General features: G+C 49.3%; 1 protein-coding gene across 5 annotated transcripts in view; it reads right to left on the reverse strand.

Annotated features, from left to right (window-relative positions):
* Nucleotides 1-21317, reverse strand: part of Syk (spleen associated tyrosine kinase) — a 76553-nt gene that overhangs the window by 26903 nt on the left and 28333 nt on the right. For 3 of the 5 annotated variants that reach the window (XM_052728639.1, XM_052728643.1, XM_052728638.1), the window contains exons 2-3: nucleotides 18665-19121; nucleotides 17298-17458 (exon numbers count right to left, since the gene is read on the reverse strand). In XM_052728639.1, coding sequence (XP_052584599.1) covers nucleotides 17298-17458; nucleotides 18665-19078 — 575 coding nt within the window. In that variant the 5' untranslated portion in view covers nucleotides 19079-19121. Of the gene's footprint in view, nucleotides 1-17297; nucleotides 17459-18664; nucleotides 19122-20929; nucleotides 21042-21317 lie in introns of all 5 variants that reach the window. The other 2 variants (XM_052728642.1, XM_052728641.1) reach the window with 1 other exon arrangement.

Here is a 21317-nt window from a genome sequence, read left to right on the forward strand (position 1 = left end):
TCAGTACCAGAGCCAGTGCGCCGTCAAAAAAGGAAATGCCGAGAGGTGGAGGTGGACCATGGCACAGATCCAGCAGGGCTGCGGAGTTCCGGAGATCAGTAAGAGAGCTGGGATCGGTGTAGCTCAGGCACAGGCTTTAGGTATCTCTGAAGCTCCTAGATTCACCTCCACTTTTTAACCACAGGCGCAGGTGTGGTGCAGATGGGGAATCCAGGGGGCATTTTAACAGAACCTTCTGGAGCACACATGAAAGACTACGAATGCTTCTACTCCCCCAAGGCCTTCTTCTTCACTCTCTTACCCTCTCCCCAGTGCCAGGGTCATGTTTAAAACACTATTTGATATTACCAGGTGGCATCGACATCCCGTGCCTGAGCAGGGAATGGTAGCCACATGAGATGAGCCAACAGAGACAGCCTGAGGTCCAGCAGGCATCTGAAGATGAACTGAAGACTCCATTTTCACTGGTATCATGAGCTACATGCAGCATTCCAGGCCCCCATGCCGGGTGACAACACACAGGTGCATCCTTAAAACTGAGTCACTTGAACAGGGCAGTCCTGGCATTTTAGGAGGAAGAGGTACTTCAAAAACTTAGGCCCCAGAGAGGGTGTGTTCCAGGCTGACATAGCACCAAGAGATGTGACTTTTCCAGTTCAGAGTCTCGTTTCTCTCCAGTTATGCCATCCCCCCACCCTTTCCATCAAATCACGACTTCTATCATGAGATCTGGGAAAGAGTGAGTCCCTGGAACGCCTCTGTGGCCTCTGTGTTGCTAAAACAAGGAAGATGAGGTTTCAGAACATTCAGTAACACCTTCATGCATTGAACTTGGGAAGAGCTCAGTCAGGTCCCAGCTGCCAGGAGAAGGGTGTCTGCAAACTAGGGCAGTTCACACTGCTTTCTCTGGGTACAAGATGTTGAGGCCGCAGCCACAGTTGAGGCCGAGCTGGGCCTTGGAACCGGATGTGACCACACTTCCCTTTCTCCTGCCACACGGCCCGTCTCTTGAAAGTGGTGGGGAGGTTGCAACTTTAAAAATTACTTCCTTTTGAAATGGCGTTTGGTTGGCACAGTGGCCAGGGCTCCCTCCAAGCCCCTGCTTGAAGCTCAGGGCAGCTGGCAAGATACACAAGATACAGGGGGCGAAAGATGCGCAGCCAATCCCTTCTTGGCCCTTGCAAGAGGCTATTCCGAAATTTCGCCACTATGGAAACAGCCCCTCCCCCCTACAGTGAGTCACCAAGCACCCCGAGATGCCAACTCCTTTCAGATGGTCATGGGGCTGATTAAAGCCTTGTTGGTTACTGGGTAATGCCTAGCCACGCAATAAAACACCATATATGGACAGAGAACTGAGCCTGTTTTCTAGGGAAGCCATGCACAATGTGTGCTGGCTCTATTTCATAGACACCAGTGCCTTGCAGAAAGGATAATGTGTGTACAAACACACATGTGAGGGGCTGGGCATGTGGCTCAGGGGGTAGAGCACTTGGACACAGCCACATGTGTCTGTAAGCCCAGTGTTGGAGGGTGGAAATAGGCAGACTCAGGGAGCTTTCGGGCTGACCAGCTCAGGTGAAGCTATGAGCTTCAGGTCCAGTGAGAGAGCCTGCCTCACAGGACTAAGGTAGAAAATCTTCCTTTGGCATCTGCACTTACATGCATGGCATGCACATCCACACACATAAATAGGCATAGAACACAGTGATTGATGGCAAGCGGGGTGGGGGGGGAGAGAGAGAGAGAGAGAGAGAGAGAGAGAGAGAGAGAGAGAGAGAGAGAGAGAAGAAAGGACAAAGGAGGAGGGGCAGGGGGAGGAGGAAGAGACGAGATGTGCACTTATCATTCCACCAACAGGAAGTAGGGGCTGGAGGGTCAGTAGCTCAAGGCCATCCTCCATTACATAGTGAGTTGGAGGCTAGCCTGGTGTACAGGAGACACTGTCTCAAGGAAAACAAACCAAAACAAGAAGCACCCGGGTGTCAGCACATGAAGAATTTGTGCATTTGCCTAGAAAAGTTGGTTTGGGAGAGAAATGACCAGAAGACACATCTCAGTGCCATTCTCCGTTCTGAGAGTCCTTCATGCCTGAGATCCCAGGGTCAGAGAAATGAAAGATGGAGCCTGAATTCCAATTTCTAAATCCATGTTCAACTTGCTAACTAATCCATCTTGCCTCAGGCCTTGGTTGGTTTTCTCTAGCTAAACTTGACAAGAAAGCTCCAGGCTCTGTGGTGCTCACCTCTCTCATAGGAGGGTCCACAGGGACCAGGAATTTAGGGCTAGCCTGGGCAACATAAGAATGTTTCTCTTTTAAAAATAAACCCAATACAGCATACCATAGGTACCACCATGAGGCAGATGTCCAGAGAGACGGTGCGACTGAACCCGGGACCAATCTGGGGAATCCAAATAAAGCTCACAGTGGAAACACCGTGACACCATGGTCCCTGGCAGATGTCTGAACAATGAGTAATCCAAGTGTTGCTGAGATGGATCAACACTTGCCTCCCATGCTCCCATCGGGAGCACACATCAGCCCCATCACTTGGAAAACCACCAGGGAGGGGCTCCTGTCACTACTCATGCCACAGGGTCAACAGTTCCACGTCTGGGTGTTAGAAACAGGGTCAGCAGAGTGAAAAATCAATGGAGCAAACTAAGCCCTGTTCCCACGTCCTTCCTTTTTCCCCTGGAGATGTTCATCTCATGGTCCTTCTAAGGAGCCCTTTTAATCTCTAAAATTTGCATCTCATACTCAGTCCAATTTTATTATCCTTTAAATACCCTTCCACTTCGTACTTTCCACCTTGAACTGGCAAGTCTAAATGCTGTGAATCTAACTGTGATAGCGACTACTCATTTTCATATACTTTCTCCTTGCCATGGATGCTCAGGGTATTTTGCATAATTAGACTCTTCAATAGATTTCACAGAGTTTAGGCAAACACTGGCTAGGAGTCGTGGAGAAAAGGAAAAACATTTTAAGGTACAGGAAAACATCTACAGAGAATTTGAGCTTACAACCTCCTTTGAACCTGTATGGAGGAAAAAACAAAATATCTCATGAACCTAAGGAAAGTTATTGCAAGCTCACTGAGGTAACACGCCCCACATCTTCATTTTTTTAAATGCACTCAAGAAAGTAAGAAAAAAATGTAGAGGATCCATTATATTTCCTAAACCCTCTTTTTTTTCCTTGTTGAAATGTGCAGGGCCCCTGTCCTGTGATGAGACAGGTACTACATGGTTTAGATCAACAAGGTTATGAAAGTACTGTAATAAAAGGGATCCTTTGCTAAAACAAACATGTGCACTTGCACCCCAGAAGGTATGTTGGAAGGACAGACTGGCTCTCTGTGCTTGTCAGAAACTGCACACAATCCCAATGTTCACAGCCACTGAATACATTGTCACATCCTACAACAAATCCATTCATACAGTAGAACGGGCTGGAACAACAGTGGGTGAGTGGCAGCTACCCAGGGCACTAAGTGTCACAAACAGGAAATGCACTGAGGCACTGAGGCCAGGGAAAAGCTCCATTGCTGAAGCACCTGCCACACAACCTGAGTTCCGATCCCCAGGATTCACATTTCCTGTGTGGTGGTGGGTGTCTGTAGTTCTAGTGCTGAGGGGATGGAGACAGGAGGATCCTAGGAGCTCGCAGGCTACCCAGCCTGTTTGAACTGGTGAGCTCCAGGTTCAGGGAGGGGCCCTGTCTCAAAAGACAAGAAGGAGAGTGACTGAGGAAGACACCCAACACCAGCTTCTGACCTCCACAAATGCCCCCACATGCACATGTCCATCAGCATGTACACATATGCATAACCCCCATCCCAACCACGTACGAGTAAGCGTACTCCTTGATTCCACATACACGAAGTCCCAGGAGGGCAAAAGCAAAAGATTGTGTTTAGGGATGTACATCTTGGTGGTGAAACTGAAAAAAAAAAGAAAGAAAGAAAAAGAAAAGGCGACATAAAATGTAAATACTAGGAGCGCATCCCCTTTGATGGATAGGTAGGGGGTTGGGGGAGGGGCTTCTGCAGCTTGGGTTATATTTCACTTCTTGACTCAGGTGGTGTTTGCTTGGTGTTTATTCATTAAACTGCCCCTGTCTGGCTCTGCTGAACTTAGTATCTCACTGTAAAGACAGCAGGGAAGACACAGGAGGAAACGGAGACGGCCCCTTGTTTTTGGGCAAGTCTTTCTGCTAAGACCCCTCTTCTTGGAGGCTCCCCAAGGGGACTGTGTATAAGCGACTCTCTGTCTTGGAGGCCAAGCTCCCCTCGGGCAACAGGTAGCTGACAGCTGTGGTTACCGCCTGGACCCTGGGCCCGAGCAGTGCCCGTGGTAGCTGGGAGGAAATGAAGGCAGAGACAGGAACCCACAGGCTCAGCATCTGTAAGTGACAAAGACCAGAAGGGCTGGCCTCGCCAATCGCCCAGCAACTTGAGGTATCTGCAGGCTACAGGCAGAGCCTGACTCGGATTATTTTTAACTCAAAATAGAAGAACTAGTTAGGAAGCTGCTGCCTGGCTTCTGTCTTGGCTGTCCTCTGTTTCTAAAAACCTGGCAGGTGTCGTGGGCAACACTCTAGCCCGAGTCTATGGACAGAGCCCCGAGGTTAATCTTTGGGTTCTACTGGCCCTAGACTGTTCATTGACCAATTGTTTAACTCTGTGTGTGTGTGTGTGTGTGTGTGTGTGTGTGTGTGTGTGTGTGCGTGTGTGCGTGCGTGCGTGTGTGTGTGTGTGTGTGTGCGCGTGCGTGTGTGTGTGTGTGTGTGTGTGTGTGTGTGTGTGTTATGCAGGCAGGTACATGGATGTGCATGCTGAAGACAGAGGCTGACATTGGGGTGGTCCTTGATTGCTCTCAACCTTACTTTTTGAGACGGGGTCTCTAACTGAACATGGTCAGCAAGCTCCCGAGATTCTCCTACCCTGTCTCAGTGCTAGGATGACAAGCATGTGTGTGGGTTCTGGGGACTGAACACAGTCCTGAAGCTTGCAAGAAAACCACCTCACCACCTCACTGACTTTGCTACCTCCCTAGCTCAGCATTTGATTATTCCCACCCAACGTTTTCCTTGCAATAAGTAAGTGAACAGACCTTTAGTTTGCCCTTATGAAATGCCAGTCTTAGGGTGATGCCCTGAGGATTATGCTGGGATGTTGTGATAACTGTCCTTACAAGAGTCCTTGTTCTTCCTAGGCATGCTCCTCCAGAGGCTGGTTCTTGGTTAAACAGATCTTGTACCAGCCCCTCACAGAGCTGAGAGAGAAGGTGTTACTTTTGCCAGAAGGGCTTGACCCTCTTCTCCACCCTCCTGTGCCCTCCAGGGTTAGAGAATGTGTGGGTGGTGGTGAGGCCAGGCACTGAGCTGAGGGCCTGGGAGATGATGAGACCCTGTAGGCTGCCTCCCTGAGACTCTAGGGATATGGTCTGCATCATCGGCTACAAACAGAACAGAGCAGCAGGTACACCCTAGCCCACAGACCATTCAGTCTCTGTTGCTATTGTCCAGGGGAATCTGAGGTGGGACATCCCAGTCAGAGGGAGGAAGGATGTCTGCATGGGCAGTGGGGGAGGGGATGGGAAAGGAGGGAAGAGGAGGGAGAGGAAGGAGAGGAGGGGATGACAGGGAGAAAAGGGAGAGGAGGGAAGGGGAGGGAGGGGAGAGAAGAGAGGAGAGGGGAGGGGAGGGGAGGGGGAGAGGAAGGACTATTAGGTGGGAGAAAGCTCACTCAGAGCTAAGAATGCACAGTGGCTTTTCCAGGAGGCCTAAGGAAAGAGGGAGACAGGGATCCAGGAGTAACAGACACTCTGCACAAAAACATTATGTCTGCCAACACCTTGAACTAGCAACACATAGGCACCCTGGTGTCCTCTGTGCAGACCCTGAAAGCAAGATCAGTTCCTAAAGCAAACAGGATCTGGGGCACGCTAAGCATGTGTTCTCCACAGTGCATCTTGTAAAACATTTTTTCACCAATGTGTCTCCCTGCGTGGTGGAGGTGGTGCACTGAGTAAAACGCTTGCCTTGAACCATGATGACCCGAGCTCAATCCTCAGAATCCCTATTGAAACAAGCAACAGCCACGCCTAATGATTTGTGCTTGTAATCCCTGCTGCACTGGGAGGCAGAGACAGGTCAATCTCTGGGACTTGCTGGGTCGCTGGACCAGCGTAATCAGCAAGCTCCAGGTCCAAGTGAGAGACCCTGTGTCAACAACTAGGTGGACAGCTCCTGACGAATAACTCCTGAGGATGACCTCTGACCTTTACACACACTCACCAAATATTTCCTTCTTTTGGGCTCTCTGCTCCAGTACCTGAAGGTAGAGTTTCTTTTGGGGGCTTCCTTTCCAGCTTCCCAGGGTCTCTGAGCAGCAGCAGTGAACTGATACTGACATCAGTCTGCAGCTGTCTTTGAACTCTTCCTTCAGAGAGGCTGGGACGCTTTTTTGCTGACCCTACTGGCAAAGCCACACAGATCAAATGAATGACCTGCTTTGATCAAGCATGGCAGTGTGGGAAGACTGATTGAACTTGGCTTTCACTGTGGCATGGGAGGCTCACAACAGCCTCTGTTTCACTCATTAATGAACAAAGAGAAGGGTTTCTTTGATGCCCACAATATAATTTGAAAATGCATGTGTAGAACACAAAGTGAGCTGAAACTTAAGGAGCGACATCACTTGGCAAATAAAAACAAAAGCATGAGCTTGGGGCTGGGGAAAGTGGTTCGGTCAGTAAAATGCTTGCCTAGCAAGCAGGAGGAACTGAGTGCAATCCCCAAAACTCACATATAAAGCTGACAGTGGGGGCGCATCCTCTTAATCCCAGCACTGGGGAGTTGGAGCGAGGCAGATCCCTGAGACTTGCTGGTCAGACAACCTAGTCTAATTGATGAACTCCAGGTCCCAGTGGATGACTCCTGAGAAATGACATGTAAGGTTGATCTCTGGCCTCTGTGTGTATACACTTACAAGTGCACCTGCACACACGTACACACACACACACACACACACACACACACACACACACACACACACACACACGAGCTGGCTTAAGACAAGCACTAATACCAGCACTGCAGTGGGCAGGAGCTGACTTTCAGGCCAGCAGCAACTTCCTGACTCCTGTAGGAAAGCATTCCCAGTGCAGGACACTCGGCCTCCGCCCAGATGAGTATCAACCAGTCATGAGCTCAAAAAGACCACCCCAAATGTAAGAAAGCATGAACTATGAGAAAAGAGACATCAAATAAGAGAGACAAGGGGAAAAATGGGGGATTACATACCCAGACATGCTCAGTATTATTAAAACCACAAGGTACAGAATATAAACTAGCTATTCATGGAACATTTATGGAATCATAAAAATTATCAAGCAACAAGATGCTCCCAAAAATGTCAAGAAACAATTCTGGAAAAAAAAGAAAACCTCTACTCCAAATATAATTTATAGACATTGAAAAAATGTAATGTGTGAGTAAAACATCAGGTTGGACAGAGATCAGCCAAAGTCAGTGTATGAGAAGAACCACGGTGACCGAACCCATGTGACATTGAATGAGAGGTAGTGGACATGGAGCCGGCTGGAGAGGATACCATAAGGAGGCCCAGCATGCTTCCTCTGAAGGGAGGACCGGTTTGTGAATGGAGGGGGGCAGCATGGGTAAGGGGAAAGTAGGCACTGTTGACTGGAAAGGTCCACGGATGTAGGAAGACAGGCACACCACACCACACTAGCTTAGCTCTGAACACTTGACCAGTTCATCTCAACAACTCAGGGTGGAACAGGACAGCAGACATCTACAGGGACCTCTCACCATGGCTCCCAGCAGATGCCCGACACTAGAGGGTGTCAAGCACAGCTCCTCTTGGGCATCATTACTCTTCCTCTTGAGCCATTACTAAGTAAAATAAGGGCTTTGACACAGTTGCCACAGCATGGCAGGAACCAATAACCAGGATGGCTGTGGTGTCACTGGTGGATGGGTGGTATGTACCGGGTGGACACACAGGACAAAGGATGATTCTCATCCTAGGATACAGGATTTCCTGATGCCCCATGGGTTGAGGCAGGGTAACACAAGAGGCCATCATGTTACTCAGAGTGAGCACATTTAAAACTTGTGAACTATTTCTGGAAATTTCCATCTAGCAATTGCAGACTTAGCTTATGACAGGTAACTGGAACCTGGAAAGTTAAAGCATGGATAAAGGGATTACCGTATTCCCTTTATCTTATTACTAAGTAAAACGAGGCTCAGATATTAAATTAACCCTCAAGAGGGCCGTCTGCACCATGGAGCTCACAGTGCCAGGAGAGTCTGGTTTGTTACCTGTGTGGCCTACCGTTTTCTCAAGTTTCCCTTGGTCAAAACAGATGGGAAGTTAACTCTTCACTTTTCTCCAACTTACAATTCTGTTTTCAAAAAGATTTATTTGTTTGTTTGTTAATTTATTTTTGGTTTTTTGAGACAGGGTTTCTCCATGTAGTTTTGGTGCCTTTCCTGGAACTCACTCTGTAGACCAGGCTGGCCTCGAACTCACAGAGATCCGCCTGCCTCTGCCTCCTGAGTGCTGGGATTAAAGGCATGAGCCACAACTGCCTAGCCAAAAAGATTTATTTCTATTATTGTCCCTTATGTGTATATGTGTCTGTCTGTGTGAGTGAAAGTGGCACATATGAAAGTGGCCTCAGAAGCCAGAAGAGGGCACCAGATTCCCCAGCACTGAAGTTACAGGTGGGTGTAAGCTGTCTGCTGTGGGTGCTAAGATCCAAATCCCAGTTCTCTGGGAGAGCAGCAAGAGCCCATGACCACCGAGCCATCTCTCCAGCACCTAATTTCCCTTTTAATGCATATTTAAGTTTTGCCTTGCAAGCTCGGCAGTTCACTTGTCTTTTTAGTATCTTGTCGGCTGGGATGGGGATTGATCTCAGGGCCCTCTACACACTGGGCAAAGGCTCTATCACTGGCCCTTAGCCCTTCTAGCAGGGGTTTTTGCAGGTCCCTTAAACATTCTCATGTAGAAGCATCATGTAGTCTGAAGGTTCACTCTCTCTCCCCAGGCAAATACTACAGCATCTGGATGTGCCGTAGGAATATTTCCCCAGGCCTATAGATGTCTCAAATGACGACTGCTCTTCACGTAGCCTGCCTAGGCACCAGACATCTCCACAGACTCGGGCAAGGCCATCAAACGACCGCAACCGCCACAGCCATCAGCAGCCGCATTGGAGAACTTGGAAATGTGAACTGCTAAGTTGTAAACCAAACCCAGGGAATTAAGAGCTCAGGGGTTGGGGACCCATCATACACACCTGCCAAGTTCTCAGGGACACACACCTGTGTGCACACATATATGCATGTGTATGCACACACACATTCTATACAGAGGGACATACTGAGACACTCACATACATGCCTGAGAGATACTTGTGGGCTTCATCCCCTTTGAATTGTGCGTACACTCTGCTCTGAATATAGGGAACAAGGGCTTCTTGGGGGTTGTTTTAACTAAGGTTCTAAAGAGCTATTGTGGAAAAGGAACATGTGGCAGTCCCTTCTCATCACACACTGACAAAGATCAAAGCAAAGTGCCAAGGGCCATCCAAACTGCAAGTGACAGGGATGATCCTGAGCTCCCGGGGCAGCTCGGGCCACAGGACATAGCTCCAATCTTCCTTACCCAGTGTCCACACGGGTGCCTCAAAATCACCTGGGTTTCCTTTTTCTAATGAAGTTTCTCAAGCTCCCCACCTCATTCCCACCTCCATCACCCAGATGGACAACAACATTCTTCTCACCCCCTGAAGACATCGGTGATGGGTCCATTTCAGACATGGTCTCCAGCTCCCCTTCCTGGGGGGGCCCTCAGAGTGTCCCCTCTCAGCAAGTGATCGCAAGACAATAGTGGGACCACCTGTTCTTCCACCCAGCCAATCTTGTATCACCTGGGGGCATTCCTCTATCCATGGGGTTCCGCTCTCCTGAGACCTCCCTCGGTTTTCTTCAAGTCTTTCCCCACAGTGATGGAAGTCTGGGATTCACCAGAATGCTGCATCCACCTATTTGCTGGGACTGCAATTGCCTGTCCTCGGAGGACACTCCCCCTGGCATCTGCCCTGCTGAGCTCCCCACCTCTCCTGCTGGAGTCCAGGCCTTCACCTCACTCCTGCCACCTCCTTGAACTCCTAATTCCACTCCTCTACTGTCCCATCTACTCACAGAACATCAACCCCGGATGCTGGTAGTGGTAGATGCTAAGTTCCACCATTGCCCCACAGGATGACCAGCCAGGCTGTGTAACTTCCTTCCTCCCTATCCCCCTGCCTCCCCTACCTCTCCTCTTCCTGCCTCTCTTCCCACTGTCCCTCTGCCCCTCCAGGTAGTCGTCTTTATACACTCTGAAAATGTCACACGGTCAGCTACTTCACAGGGGCTTCTCTGGCCTGGCCACCTCCCTTCCCATGACTGGTCACATGCCACATGTAGGTCCCTAGGGCTCGCACAGATACTCCTTCTGCTGGGATACTCCCCTCCTCAGCTAACCACCTCTTCCTCTCTCAGAGCCCTGTGCAAGTCCCTTTCCTCAGAGTTCCTCCCACTGACATACTATTCTACAAGCTAAGATTGTAGATGTTGAGGACACGAGCCTGGTTCTTGCTCCCAAGGCACGCAGAGTGAGTGGGACTGAAGAGGAGGAAAGGTGTAGACAAACACAGCAGCCATAACAGCGGGCAGAAACAGTGTCATCAGATTCTAGTAGACAACAGAGCCAGGGAGACATCTCCCATGAAGTGTGAAGTACACAACATGAAGACGTGAGTTCAATCCCTAGGTGTAATGGGGTGCACTTGCAATCCCGGCACTGGAGAGGCAGAGACAGGGGGATGCCCTGGGCTTGCTAGCCAGCCGAACCAGCAGAACCAGTGAGCTCCAGATTCAATGAGAGACCCTGTCTCCAAACACAAGGTGGAAAGCAATAGAAGAGTGTTGACTTCTGAACACCCCCCCAACACATACATATGTACAAACACACTCATGAATATGTGCATGCATAGACACATACGGATGAGGCACCATGGCAGGGAGTGGCATGCTTTCCCATCACAGGCTCTGTAGACATCTCCCCTGACATAGAAAGGATGATGAGGTGGAGAGGAAGGCCTGTGTCTGTGGTCACGGAACCCCAGCTCCCACCATGCTGCTGGCTGCTTATCCAGTCAGACACATGACTCTCTTGGTGAATGAATAACTGCTTCTGCGTTCTTTTTTTGGCTTTGCACAATGTATGTCCCAAGTCAGAAAATAGGAACTGTGGCTCAAACAGCAGTTTAGTGACTTCCTGACTTGATGACTTCACAAATATGAAATTTATGGCTCTTGGGATTACAATGGTGACCTGCTGCCTCCACAGCTGCCCTGGGGACTCCGGTATTTTGTGAAGTTCTGTCAACAGCTCCTGCAGACTCTGGCTGAAGGCCTGAAGCTTCTATTCACTCATGAATTCCTTGATGTGAAGGAGAGTGGGGATGAAGGACGTGGTAATGACCGTCTTGCCTGTCACCGTGGCATTCCAAGTGTAGGAGGGACACACCAGAGTGGACTCAGCTCCTAGAGCAGAGTGACCCCTGAGCTCCATCCCAGACCAAATGCCTGGGAGCCAAGGATGTGAGGGGGAGGTGGCTGTGTGCTCTTTCTTTAGTGTGGGGAGAGCTTTGGTGGTCTCCTTCCATTGTCTGGGTCTTCCACAGTCATTCTTCTGCAGGTAGCTGATAGATGAGGGTGGGAAAGTGACAGAGTGGGGAAAGAAAGGAGGTGGAGAAGGCTTCCGAATCCTGCGCTCACACCCGAGAGAAGGTGGCACAGCACTACTGCTAGTGTGGGATTTGACATTACACTGTCCCAGACAGAGACTTGCTACACTGGACCATAAACAGATCTGAATGGGATCGGGGTTGCAGTCTTCTGCTTTTACCAACTACCTATTCCCGCATGGCTGTCTAAGCCTTCACCTTGTTTCAGTGAGCACTGAGAACCAGGGAGGATGGTGGAGATGAACCATGTTCCATGCACTAAGTTCCCGCACAGCCGGGGTGTGTACAGAAATGATACAGAGACCCTGCCGAGAACTGCACAAAGGGATGGAGGAACAGAGAGGACTTGGGGTCCATCTTATCATGAGTGGGGTAGAAGCTGGCACCCAGAGTGAGCAGTGCATCCTGTATCGTGCCCTGGGGTCCCCACAGCACAGCCACACACAGGCTACCTTGCCCTTCAGCAAACATTAATTGTAGCATCTGTACTCAGGCATAAGAGGGCAGGATCCTGCAGCCATGATACCAAATATTCAGTATGTGGGTTGGCATCTAATAGCTCAGAGCACAGGGTTGCCCTGCCTTGCCACAGCCTATTCAGGACACTATAGGCAGGCAGGACTCACTGAACATCAGCAGTCCTGAACACAGGAGGACTATTGAGCTCATCCAACATGGCAAACCTTTATGCTGTGAGCCTTCATCATCCTGGCCCTCTTCCTCCATCTCATGCCTCTCATCCTGCACCAGCTGTGTGGCCCGCTGACCTGTTCCTGCCTCCAGACACCTACATGTGTTGTTCCCTGGGCAGGTGGTTCCTTCTTGTGCATAGCCTCTAATCCCTTCAGCACAGTGAGGTGGGCATGAAACAGAACTCTGGCACCCAGCCCAGCATGCTCTATTCCCTCACACATCCCTCAGTAGAAGTCAGCACTCTGTGTATGTGGACTCCACATCCACGGAGCCACCACAACAGACTGAAATATTTACAGAGAAAAATCGTGTCTGGACTGAACATGTACAGATTTTTTTCTTGTTATTGTTTTTTTTTATAAAGACTTATTTTATTTGGAGTTTTGTGTGTGATGCATGTAGCAGTTGCCCATAGAAGCCAGAAGACAGTGTCGGATCCCCTGGAACTGGAGTTATAGGTGGTTGTAAGCCATTCAATTTGGATGTTGGGAACTGAACCCTGGTCCTCGGCAAGTGCTTTTAATTCCTGTCTCTAGATCCATTGCCATTCTCTAAACAATACAGTAGGACAATATGGCACTGACATTGTATTAGGTGTGGCTTAGAGGTGACTCACGGTCCACGGAGAATGCACACATCTGCCACTTTGTGTGCAGAGCATCTGCAACCTTCCTGGAACCAAAACCCGAGGCTACAGGTGACAGACTACAAGGTCTTCACAACTCAGGGCTTCCCCACCTTGCTCAATGTTGTGTGTATGAGGGTAGACTCTGGCAGAACTTCCTTCTGCAGTTCAGTGACCATGACAGTGTTGGGAGCTGCTTCTTGTGTATGAAGAGTCCACCTGTGTTCGTTCAGGAGGACTCACAGAGAGATTAACAGTTGATAGCAGACATATTCTTTAGGAAAATATGAACAAAAAGAAAAACCTTCCTGAAAAGAAAGAGGAGAAGGAAGAAGTCAACAGCTGCCTTAGGCCCTTGGCTGTTCCAGGCAGGGTAGGCACTCCTGGGTGACGTGTCCCTTCTGAGGACAGTCAGCTCTAAGTGTAATCCAGTTTTGACATTAAAGACTCTATGCCCTGGATGTTCATTAGAAGTAAGGGACATTTTATGAAATGAACTATAAGTGGGTTAGTTTTGGGTTATTCAGTCAAGTTCAAGATCTCCTTAAGCCTTGGCTCACTGCTACTGGGGAAACAGGACAGATGCCTGCTACGGATTGGGGGTCAAGGCTGGTTCACAAGGTTCTCGGGAACCTTTGACTCTATTTCTCATGGCTTGTGGATACTCGTGTGGAGGACAGAAGATGGAGCAGGGTTGGGGCAACCTGGGCTCATGGGGGCACAGGAGGCACTAGTGGCCAACTTCCCACAGGCTACATGCCCTGTTCACACACCCAGATGAAAGAAGAGAGTGAAAGACACACGCCAGACACAGCTGAGCCCGTCAGGTTCCGTAGGGAGCCACGAGACAGCCACCAAGCCGTAAGAATGCTGCCTCCTGTTTCCTCTGTTTGAAGATCCACCCGATTCCCTCATCAAGAGAATGGCCTGATGTTAATGACAGGGAAATCACACAGAAGTCACAGAGAGGAAACTCAGTCCCATGCTGACCACACACACTGGGCTGTGAGCGCACATGCATCTGTATTTATTCCTCAAGGCAATGATGCAGAGCGAGGGCTATAGATAAGTGGGTAGAGCATTTGCCTGGCATGCATGAAGCCCTGGGTTCAATCCCTAGTACTGCAGGAACTAGGTGTGATAGTGCACACTGGGAGTTCCGGCACTAAGGAGGGCGGGGCAGGGGAGCCATAAGCTCAAGGACAGCCTGGCTACACAGTGAATGCGAAGCCAGCCTGGACCTTCGAGAGAGAAAGGGAGAGAAACAGAGGGGGGAGGGACAGGGAGGGACAGGGAGGGAGAGAGAGGGAGAGAGAGGGAGAGAGAGGGAGAGAGAGAGAGAGAGGGAGAGAGAGAGAGAGAGAGAGAGATTTCAGTCACCAAGCCTGGAGAAGGTAGTACCATAGACTTGGATCCTATAACTGACCTGAAGGTAGGGTCTGCAGAAGGGTCTTGCCTTCTCCATGCATAACACCTCCTTTTAACTATCACCCTACCTGACAGAAGGCCTTAGCTGAAGTTCCACATATCCACCCACAGGCAAGCTCTGCAGGTGTAGCAGGAGTCTGGGAAGGGGTAGAGCTGGCTCTTTGGCAACACCAGGGTAGGGAGGGCAGTGTCTGAGAGGTTCGTGTCTACAGGGCACATTGAGGTGATTGTAACCTGAAGCAGAGTAAGGTCCCATTCCCAAAGGGATTGTGAGCATACTGTGGAAACACAGATGCCCAGGTAGGTCCCTGGTCCACGAGGCCTTTGCATCTCTGATACTAGTTGATATGGACACACACAAGCTTTGAGAATCCCCTGCATAAACCACAGGGCCCAGTGTTGAGGTAGAATGTGGCATGAAGAGGCATAGGATGTCTGTGCAAATGATTGACAGACTACTGGAGGCCCTCCTGCCTTCTGCATGGAGTTAGACATGTCCCTGGGGAAAAAGCCGGAGTGCAGAACATAGGGGAAATCTGTAGCCCCAGCTCTTCCCCAAAGAGCTTGAGAACAAAAGCTCTAGGCAGCAGGAGGGCAGCAGCCTTCTGGGGAGCAGCGTGTCTTCTGGGTGCCCAGTATGTCACAATGCTGCCAGCTACCCTAGGGTATTTGTGCCAGAAGCTGTTGCTCAAAGATGGAATGTAGCCAGATCTCAAGAAAATGTTCTACTATACATCTACTCAAGGGGAAACTGTCTTCCTTCCCCTACAGTCTCACTGTGGCGGGGTTCCTGTCCCACGGAAACATCACATTCTTGTCACCTTGTCTACTCTTTTCTTTCTTTAAGAAATGGTTAAGATCATCTAAAAATTATTTCCATACACTACTATTTTTATGTCTGTGGATGCTTTGCCGGCATGTCTGTCTGCGCACCCCTGGCATCCCCAGCTCATGCAGAGGCCAAAACGGGTGGTGGATCCCCTAGGACTGGAGTTACAGACAGCTGTGAGCCACCACTTGGCTGCTGGAAATTGAACCCAAGTGTTTTGGAAGAGCAGTTAGTGATCTTAGCCACTGAGCCATCTCTTCAGCCCCTAAGATAATTTTCTAATATCAGAAGGAAGAGGAAAACTCTTTAGTTAGATGCAAATGCAGAGAAAACGCCTGCATTTCTAGGACAACAGCCTGGTGCTGAACAACGTGCCTGACCACGAGGTGACATCACTGATTTTGGGGAAGTTTTACTGGAAGGAGTGGGGGTGGGTCTTCAGAACCCCGAAGGCCTCGGTGTAAGGGTACTGAGTGACAACAAATACAGGCAGTCCCCCAGCACCACCTCAGCAGGTGCATCTTTAGAAGAAAAGGCTTACCCACACAAGGACAGCTCCTCGCCTCTCTGGACCACAGACCCTGTCCAGCTTCCCCAGGACCTTCTGGATTTTGGCTTGCACAGACCCACTGCAGATGCTCAGGCCAGGAACCCAGGATCCAAGCCTTCATGTTACCGAGCTGTCCTAGGCTGAAGCCCACAGACCCATTTCTGCTCAGACAGCGACACCCAGGTTTGTGTAAGCTGCTCCCAGGAGTTTGCTCCTGAATGTCTGCATTAGCACAGAGTTCCAAGCACACACAGAAGTCCAAGATGTGGGGGCAGATCTAAGTGAACAAACCGTGCTGTTTTACTTTGTTCTCACCACATTGTGTGCACCCTGTCTGCCATTTGAAGCAGAATTCAGGCTGAGCAACCCTACTCTGAAAGCACTAAAAATATCATGGGGAAAACTGACCTTGATGCTAGGGGCCTGGGATGGCGGCTCAGTTGGTAAAATGTTTATAGCACAGCGTGAGGTCCCAGGCTGGTCCCAAGAACCCATGTAAAAATATGGGCGTGGAGAGATACAGACAGGAAGAATCCGGAGGTGGGGGTGGGGGAGGGTGGCTGCTGGCCCGTCAGTATAGACCAATCAGCAAGCTCCAGGTTCAGTGGGAGACTGTTTCTCAAAATATGAGTTGGGAAGGGAGGGCCAGCAAGCCAATTAGTTAGGTAAAAGTGGTTGTCTCCCAGCCCGATGACCTGAGTTCAATACTTGGAACCCATGTACTGGTGCAAAGAAAGAACTGACTCCATGGAAATTGTCCTTGACCTCCTCACATGCACCATGGTACATGTACTCCCCCACCACTGTGCACACACACAATAATAAATAAGAACGAGATATTGAGATAAATAAGGTGGAAAGCAACTGATAAGGCACCAATGTCCACCTCTGACCTCCACATGCATGTGTACACACTTGCACACACATTTACATACATGAGCAGGAAAACCTACACACACGAGAAATCGCCTAGATATTATAAGCATGAAGTATTTCTAAAAAGTCAATGAATTTCTAGTGCAGGCTTGGGTAAGATGTCTTGACATCTCTTCACATATGTGCAAATGTTCCTGCATCGGAAAACATCCCCAATCCAAAGCGCTTCTGGTCCCACCATGTTGGTTAACAAACTCAACCCTCATGGGTCTGAACACTATTTTCTTTCAGCACAATGATAAAACATGCTGGGTCACAGTGACACCAACTCCTGTGTTGGTAGATGGGAATGTCTGACACCTAGCTGGGGCCACCTCGGTTCACTTTTGGGGAAGCTGCTACCTCTAGGTGGGTGACCCTGGAGTAGGAGGTAGGGGGATGGCAATGATACTCACAGGAATTTTCCATTGATCTTCGATCCTATGAGGACTGTCTGCTCCGATTCATCTCTGGAGATGTTGCCATGGAACCAGGGCATCTTCTCATGGGCCGTGGTGGCGATCAGCTTCTCCAGTTGGGGCTTCTGGCTGATGATGGCTTGCTCCAGAGCCTGGCCCTGCAGTGGATGGACAGGGAGTGAGACGGCCAGGTTCAGAGAAGTTAGACCTGTGTCCCAGGTCTTCTGCAGCAAATCAGGACCAAACTCTCCTCTCCTCTCATTCATCCCTCTCTCATCCATTCCCTAAAATAAGGGAACCAGTAAGATCTTTGTGTATCACTTGCATGTCTTCAAGTATGTAAATGAAGGGAATGTTTTGTAATGAAGAGACGGTCCTTAAAAAGCCAGACAAAAATTTGCATATGCAGGTCATATACTCCTGGAGTCAGAGAATGGATCCTCCAAAGACAGCTATATACTCAAACTAGGTTCTGTATGAAAACCTAAGCATTTCATGACAGATAAGAAGTCTTGAGATGTGTGTGAGGCCAGGAGAAGTGAGGTAGCTCATCAGGTAAAGGCGCTTGTTCCTGAACCTGACCATCTGAGCTTGATTCTTAGGACTCAACATGGTGGAAGAGAGACTGACCCTGCAAGTAGTCTGACCACCACATGCATGTCACAGCAAACACACACACACACACACACACACACACACACACACACACACACACACACACTAAAATAATAAATAAATAAATAAATAAATAAATAAATAAATAAATAAATAAATAAATAAATAAATAAAATGTAACCAAAGAAAAAGTTTAAAAGAAGGCTTTCTGTCTGTCAGGATTTGGCTTTGTCCTCACTCCCATCCCCTCCCCACCCCACCCTACCCGACACACACCTGCAGGAAACGCCATCAGAGGAGTCACAGGTGAGCAGCCTGGACCACATGGAAACAAGGTGGAAATAAAAGCAGTCTCCTTAAGAGCTGAGGGGATTGATTTCTTTACTTTCCCCTCGAGAGAAAAACTGATCTTCCTGGTGATATATAGCCAGAGTTTGATTACTGACATGTATTAAAAAAAAGAAACAACCCACAAAGGAGTAAAATGAAAACCCAACCTTCTCACACATGGAGAAAGGGGGTGGAAAGAGTGCAGAGGGGATGTGAAGACTCCACTCTGACCGCATGCGCAGACGGAGTGCCAACAAAGGCCGCGAGGCGCATGGCCTCACAGGCACATGGAATGTAGCAAACGCTGGAAAATCCACTCAGACACGCTGCCCCAGTCTTCGTGTAAAGGATGCAAAGGACTCTGGGTGATTCTGGGACAGGGCTCCATGGTCTCAGGGAACAGTGCCCACCAGACTCACCTGAAGGTTCCAGGTCTGTTTCACATATTCCCTGATGAGGTTCTCCTTCAGGTCCTCAAAAGGTCCGGTCTTGGGTTGTACCCCCTGGGGCCGGTTGAAGGGCTTCTTGAGGAGACAGATGAGGCCATCGGTTTCCTGGGAGTGGTACTGGCAGAGGTCTGCCGGGCTGATGTGGGTCCTGCCCCCGGAGATGGCATAGGTACCATTCAGTTCCCTCTCGATGGTGTAGTGGTGCGCCTTCCTGTTGTGTGCCACCGACAAAGCAAAACCACCCAGGTAATTGCGACTCTGGCGCAGCAGGTAGAGCCCATCTGTCATGCCTCCCTGGACCAGGTAGTCTTCAGCCTCTTCCCGGGTGATGTTGCCAAAGAAGTAGGGCAGGTGGTTGGCGTTGTCGGCCGCGTTGCCTGCCATGTCTGCACCCCTTCAGAGTTCCAGGAGGTATGTAGAGAAGTGCCTGGGGACAGCAAAGATAGGTGAGCCACAGTGAGGAGCCCAGACAGCAAGGGGCACTGACTAAGCCCACCAGAACCTACTCCACAGGGACTTTCTAGTGGAGAATGGACACGCTGCCCTATTTGGTGCGTGGTCCTTTCTGTTTCCTAATTTCCAGTTTCCCGCAACACCCTGTGGTTAGTTAACCAAATCCATGGCTTTTGACAAAGGTGACCCAATTCACTATTATTTTTTCTAGTGGAGAAAAAAAAAAAGAACTCCAAGAAAAAACACTGTGGTGATTTGAAGGAAAATGGCCCCCAAAAGGAGGGGCACTGTTAGGAAGTGTGGCCTTGTTGGAGGAAGTGTATCCCTGTAGGGATGGGCTTTGAGGTCTTCTTCTCAATCTTCACTCAGTGTGACAGTCAGTAGACTTCCTGTTGCCTGCAAGATGTAGGACTCTCAGCTCTAGCACCATGTCTGTCTGCACACCACCATGCTCCCCTTCATGATCATAGTGGACCGAACCTCTGAAACTGTGAGTCCCCCCTCAATTAAATGTTTTCTTTATAAGAGTTTCTGTGGCCATGGCATCTCTTCACAGCAATAAAACCCCAACTAAGACACACAGAAAAAGAGCAGTACACAGTAGTCTTTTGACACAGTGCTCAAGGGCACACCCTGAGTATTCCTTCTCAAGAGGTGATGTTGAGCTATCTAATCTATGTATCTCTATCTATCTATCTATCTATCTATCTATCTATCTATCTATCTATCTATCATCTCTTGATTCTTATATTGCCCATGCTGACTTTGAACTCAGAATGTAGCTACGTAAGCCCATGCTCATTGCAGTGGGGGGGGGGGAGGGGGGGCAGGGGACGGGGAGGGGATATCTATAAAAGCAGGTTCCACTCATCCCTCTGCCTTTCTTCCTGCATGATCTTTCCATAGGCCTAAATATCCCCTTCTGTTCCTCTCCCTTAATAAACTCTTTGTCTTAATAAATAACAATCTGCCTAAGGCATGCACACTGCATTGCATTGTTCATTTTTCTTTTTTGGAATCTTTCATTTTTAATTGATGTGTAATGTGGCAAATTGATTCTTTGATCTGTGTTTACAAGAGCTGATGATCAAATGTGTTTCTCGGATATTCATCACATTAGACATTTGTTAGTTTTGTGGTGAGAACCTTCAGAATCCTTCCTTTTTAGCTATTTGTTAATATACAGTCTATTATTGCTGACCCACTTCTGGGAGCTCACTGTAACTCCATCTGTCCCCTTTGACTAGCCTCTCCCTGTCCCCACCATGGCCCACAGCCTCAGGGAATCGCCATTCCACACGCTAGAATGCAGCTTCCTTCCCTAGCAGGAAGCCCCTTTCATTTTCAGTGGGAAGGGAAAAGTTTGGTGTTGGCACTCTCTTGGCCCAGTAGCCACCTCCATTTTGACCATCTGACCTCTGACACCCAGGGTAATGCATGAGCTGCCTGCAGGGAGGAGGTCCGCTGCAGTCTGTGGACCGGCAGACAGCAGCTGCTCCCAGCCTATCCTGGCCTCTAACTTGGAACATGGATAGCATCAGTACCTGCCCTTACACGTATAGCTTTCCAGGGCTGGCACTCCTAGTGCCCACTTGGGACCTCATTGTGGTCTCCATCCTCCTCTTAACGAGGCTACCTTATAAGATGGCCACCTGCTTTCTGGCCACCAGCCACACAAGTCTCATGGCTGAATACGGGTCTCAGCTCTGCTTTACGAACATTAGCTTGTGCTACCATGCCAAACTCACAAATTCAGCTTCTTGCATGGCATGTGATACACACCTGTGATTCCAGCACTCAGAAGGAAGAGGTAGCAGCAAGTTGGAGGACAGCCTGGGCTACATAGTGATTTCCAGTCTACTCTGGATTACAGAGCGAGCAAGCGAGCGAGACTCTGTCAAATAAACAAACAAACAAACCAATAAATAAATAAAATAAATACAAGAGACTGCCAGTACAGAGATCCGCCTGCCTCTGCTTCCTAAGTGCTGGGATTAAAGGCGTGTGCCACCACCGCCCGGTGTGGTAGCACCATTTTACCTCCTGGGCCCTGAACTGTCCGTGTGAAGAGAGCTAGCTATATAAGCAGCCAACGGGCGAGCAAGCACAGGTTCATGCGCTTAGTCTCTCTCCGGTCTTGACTGGGTGTAAAGCTTTAAGTTCCTTCCTC

This window comes from Peromyscus californicus, unplaced genomic scaffold, assembly GCF_007827085.1.
Source record: "Peromyscus californicus insignis strain IS unplaced genomic scaffold, ASM782708v3 Scaffold_8__1_contigs__length_139910024, whole genome shotgun sequence".
Taxonomy (NCBI): Eukaryota; Metazoa; Chordata; class Mammalia; order Rodentia; family Cricetidae; genus Peromyscus; species Peromyscus californicus.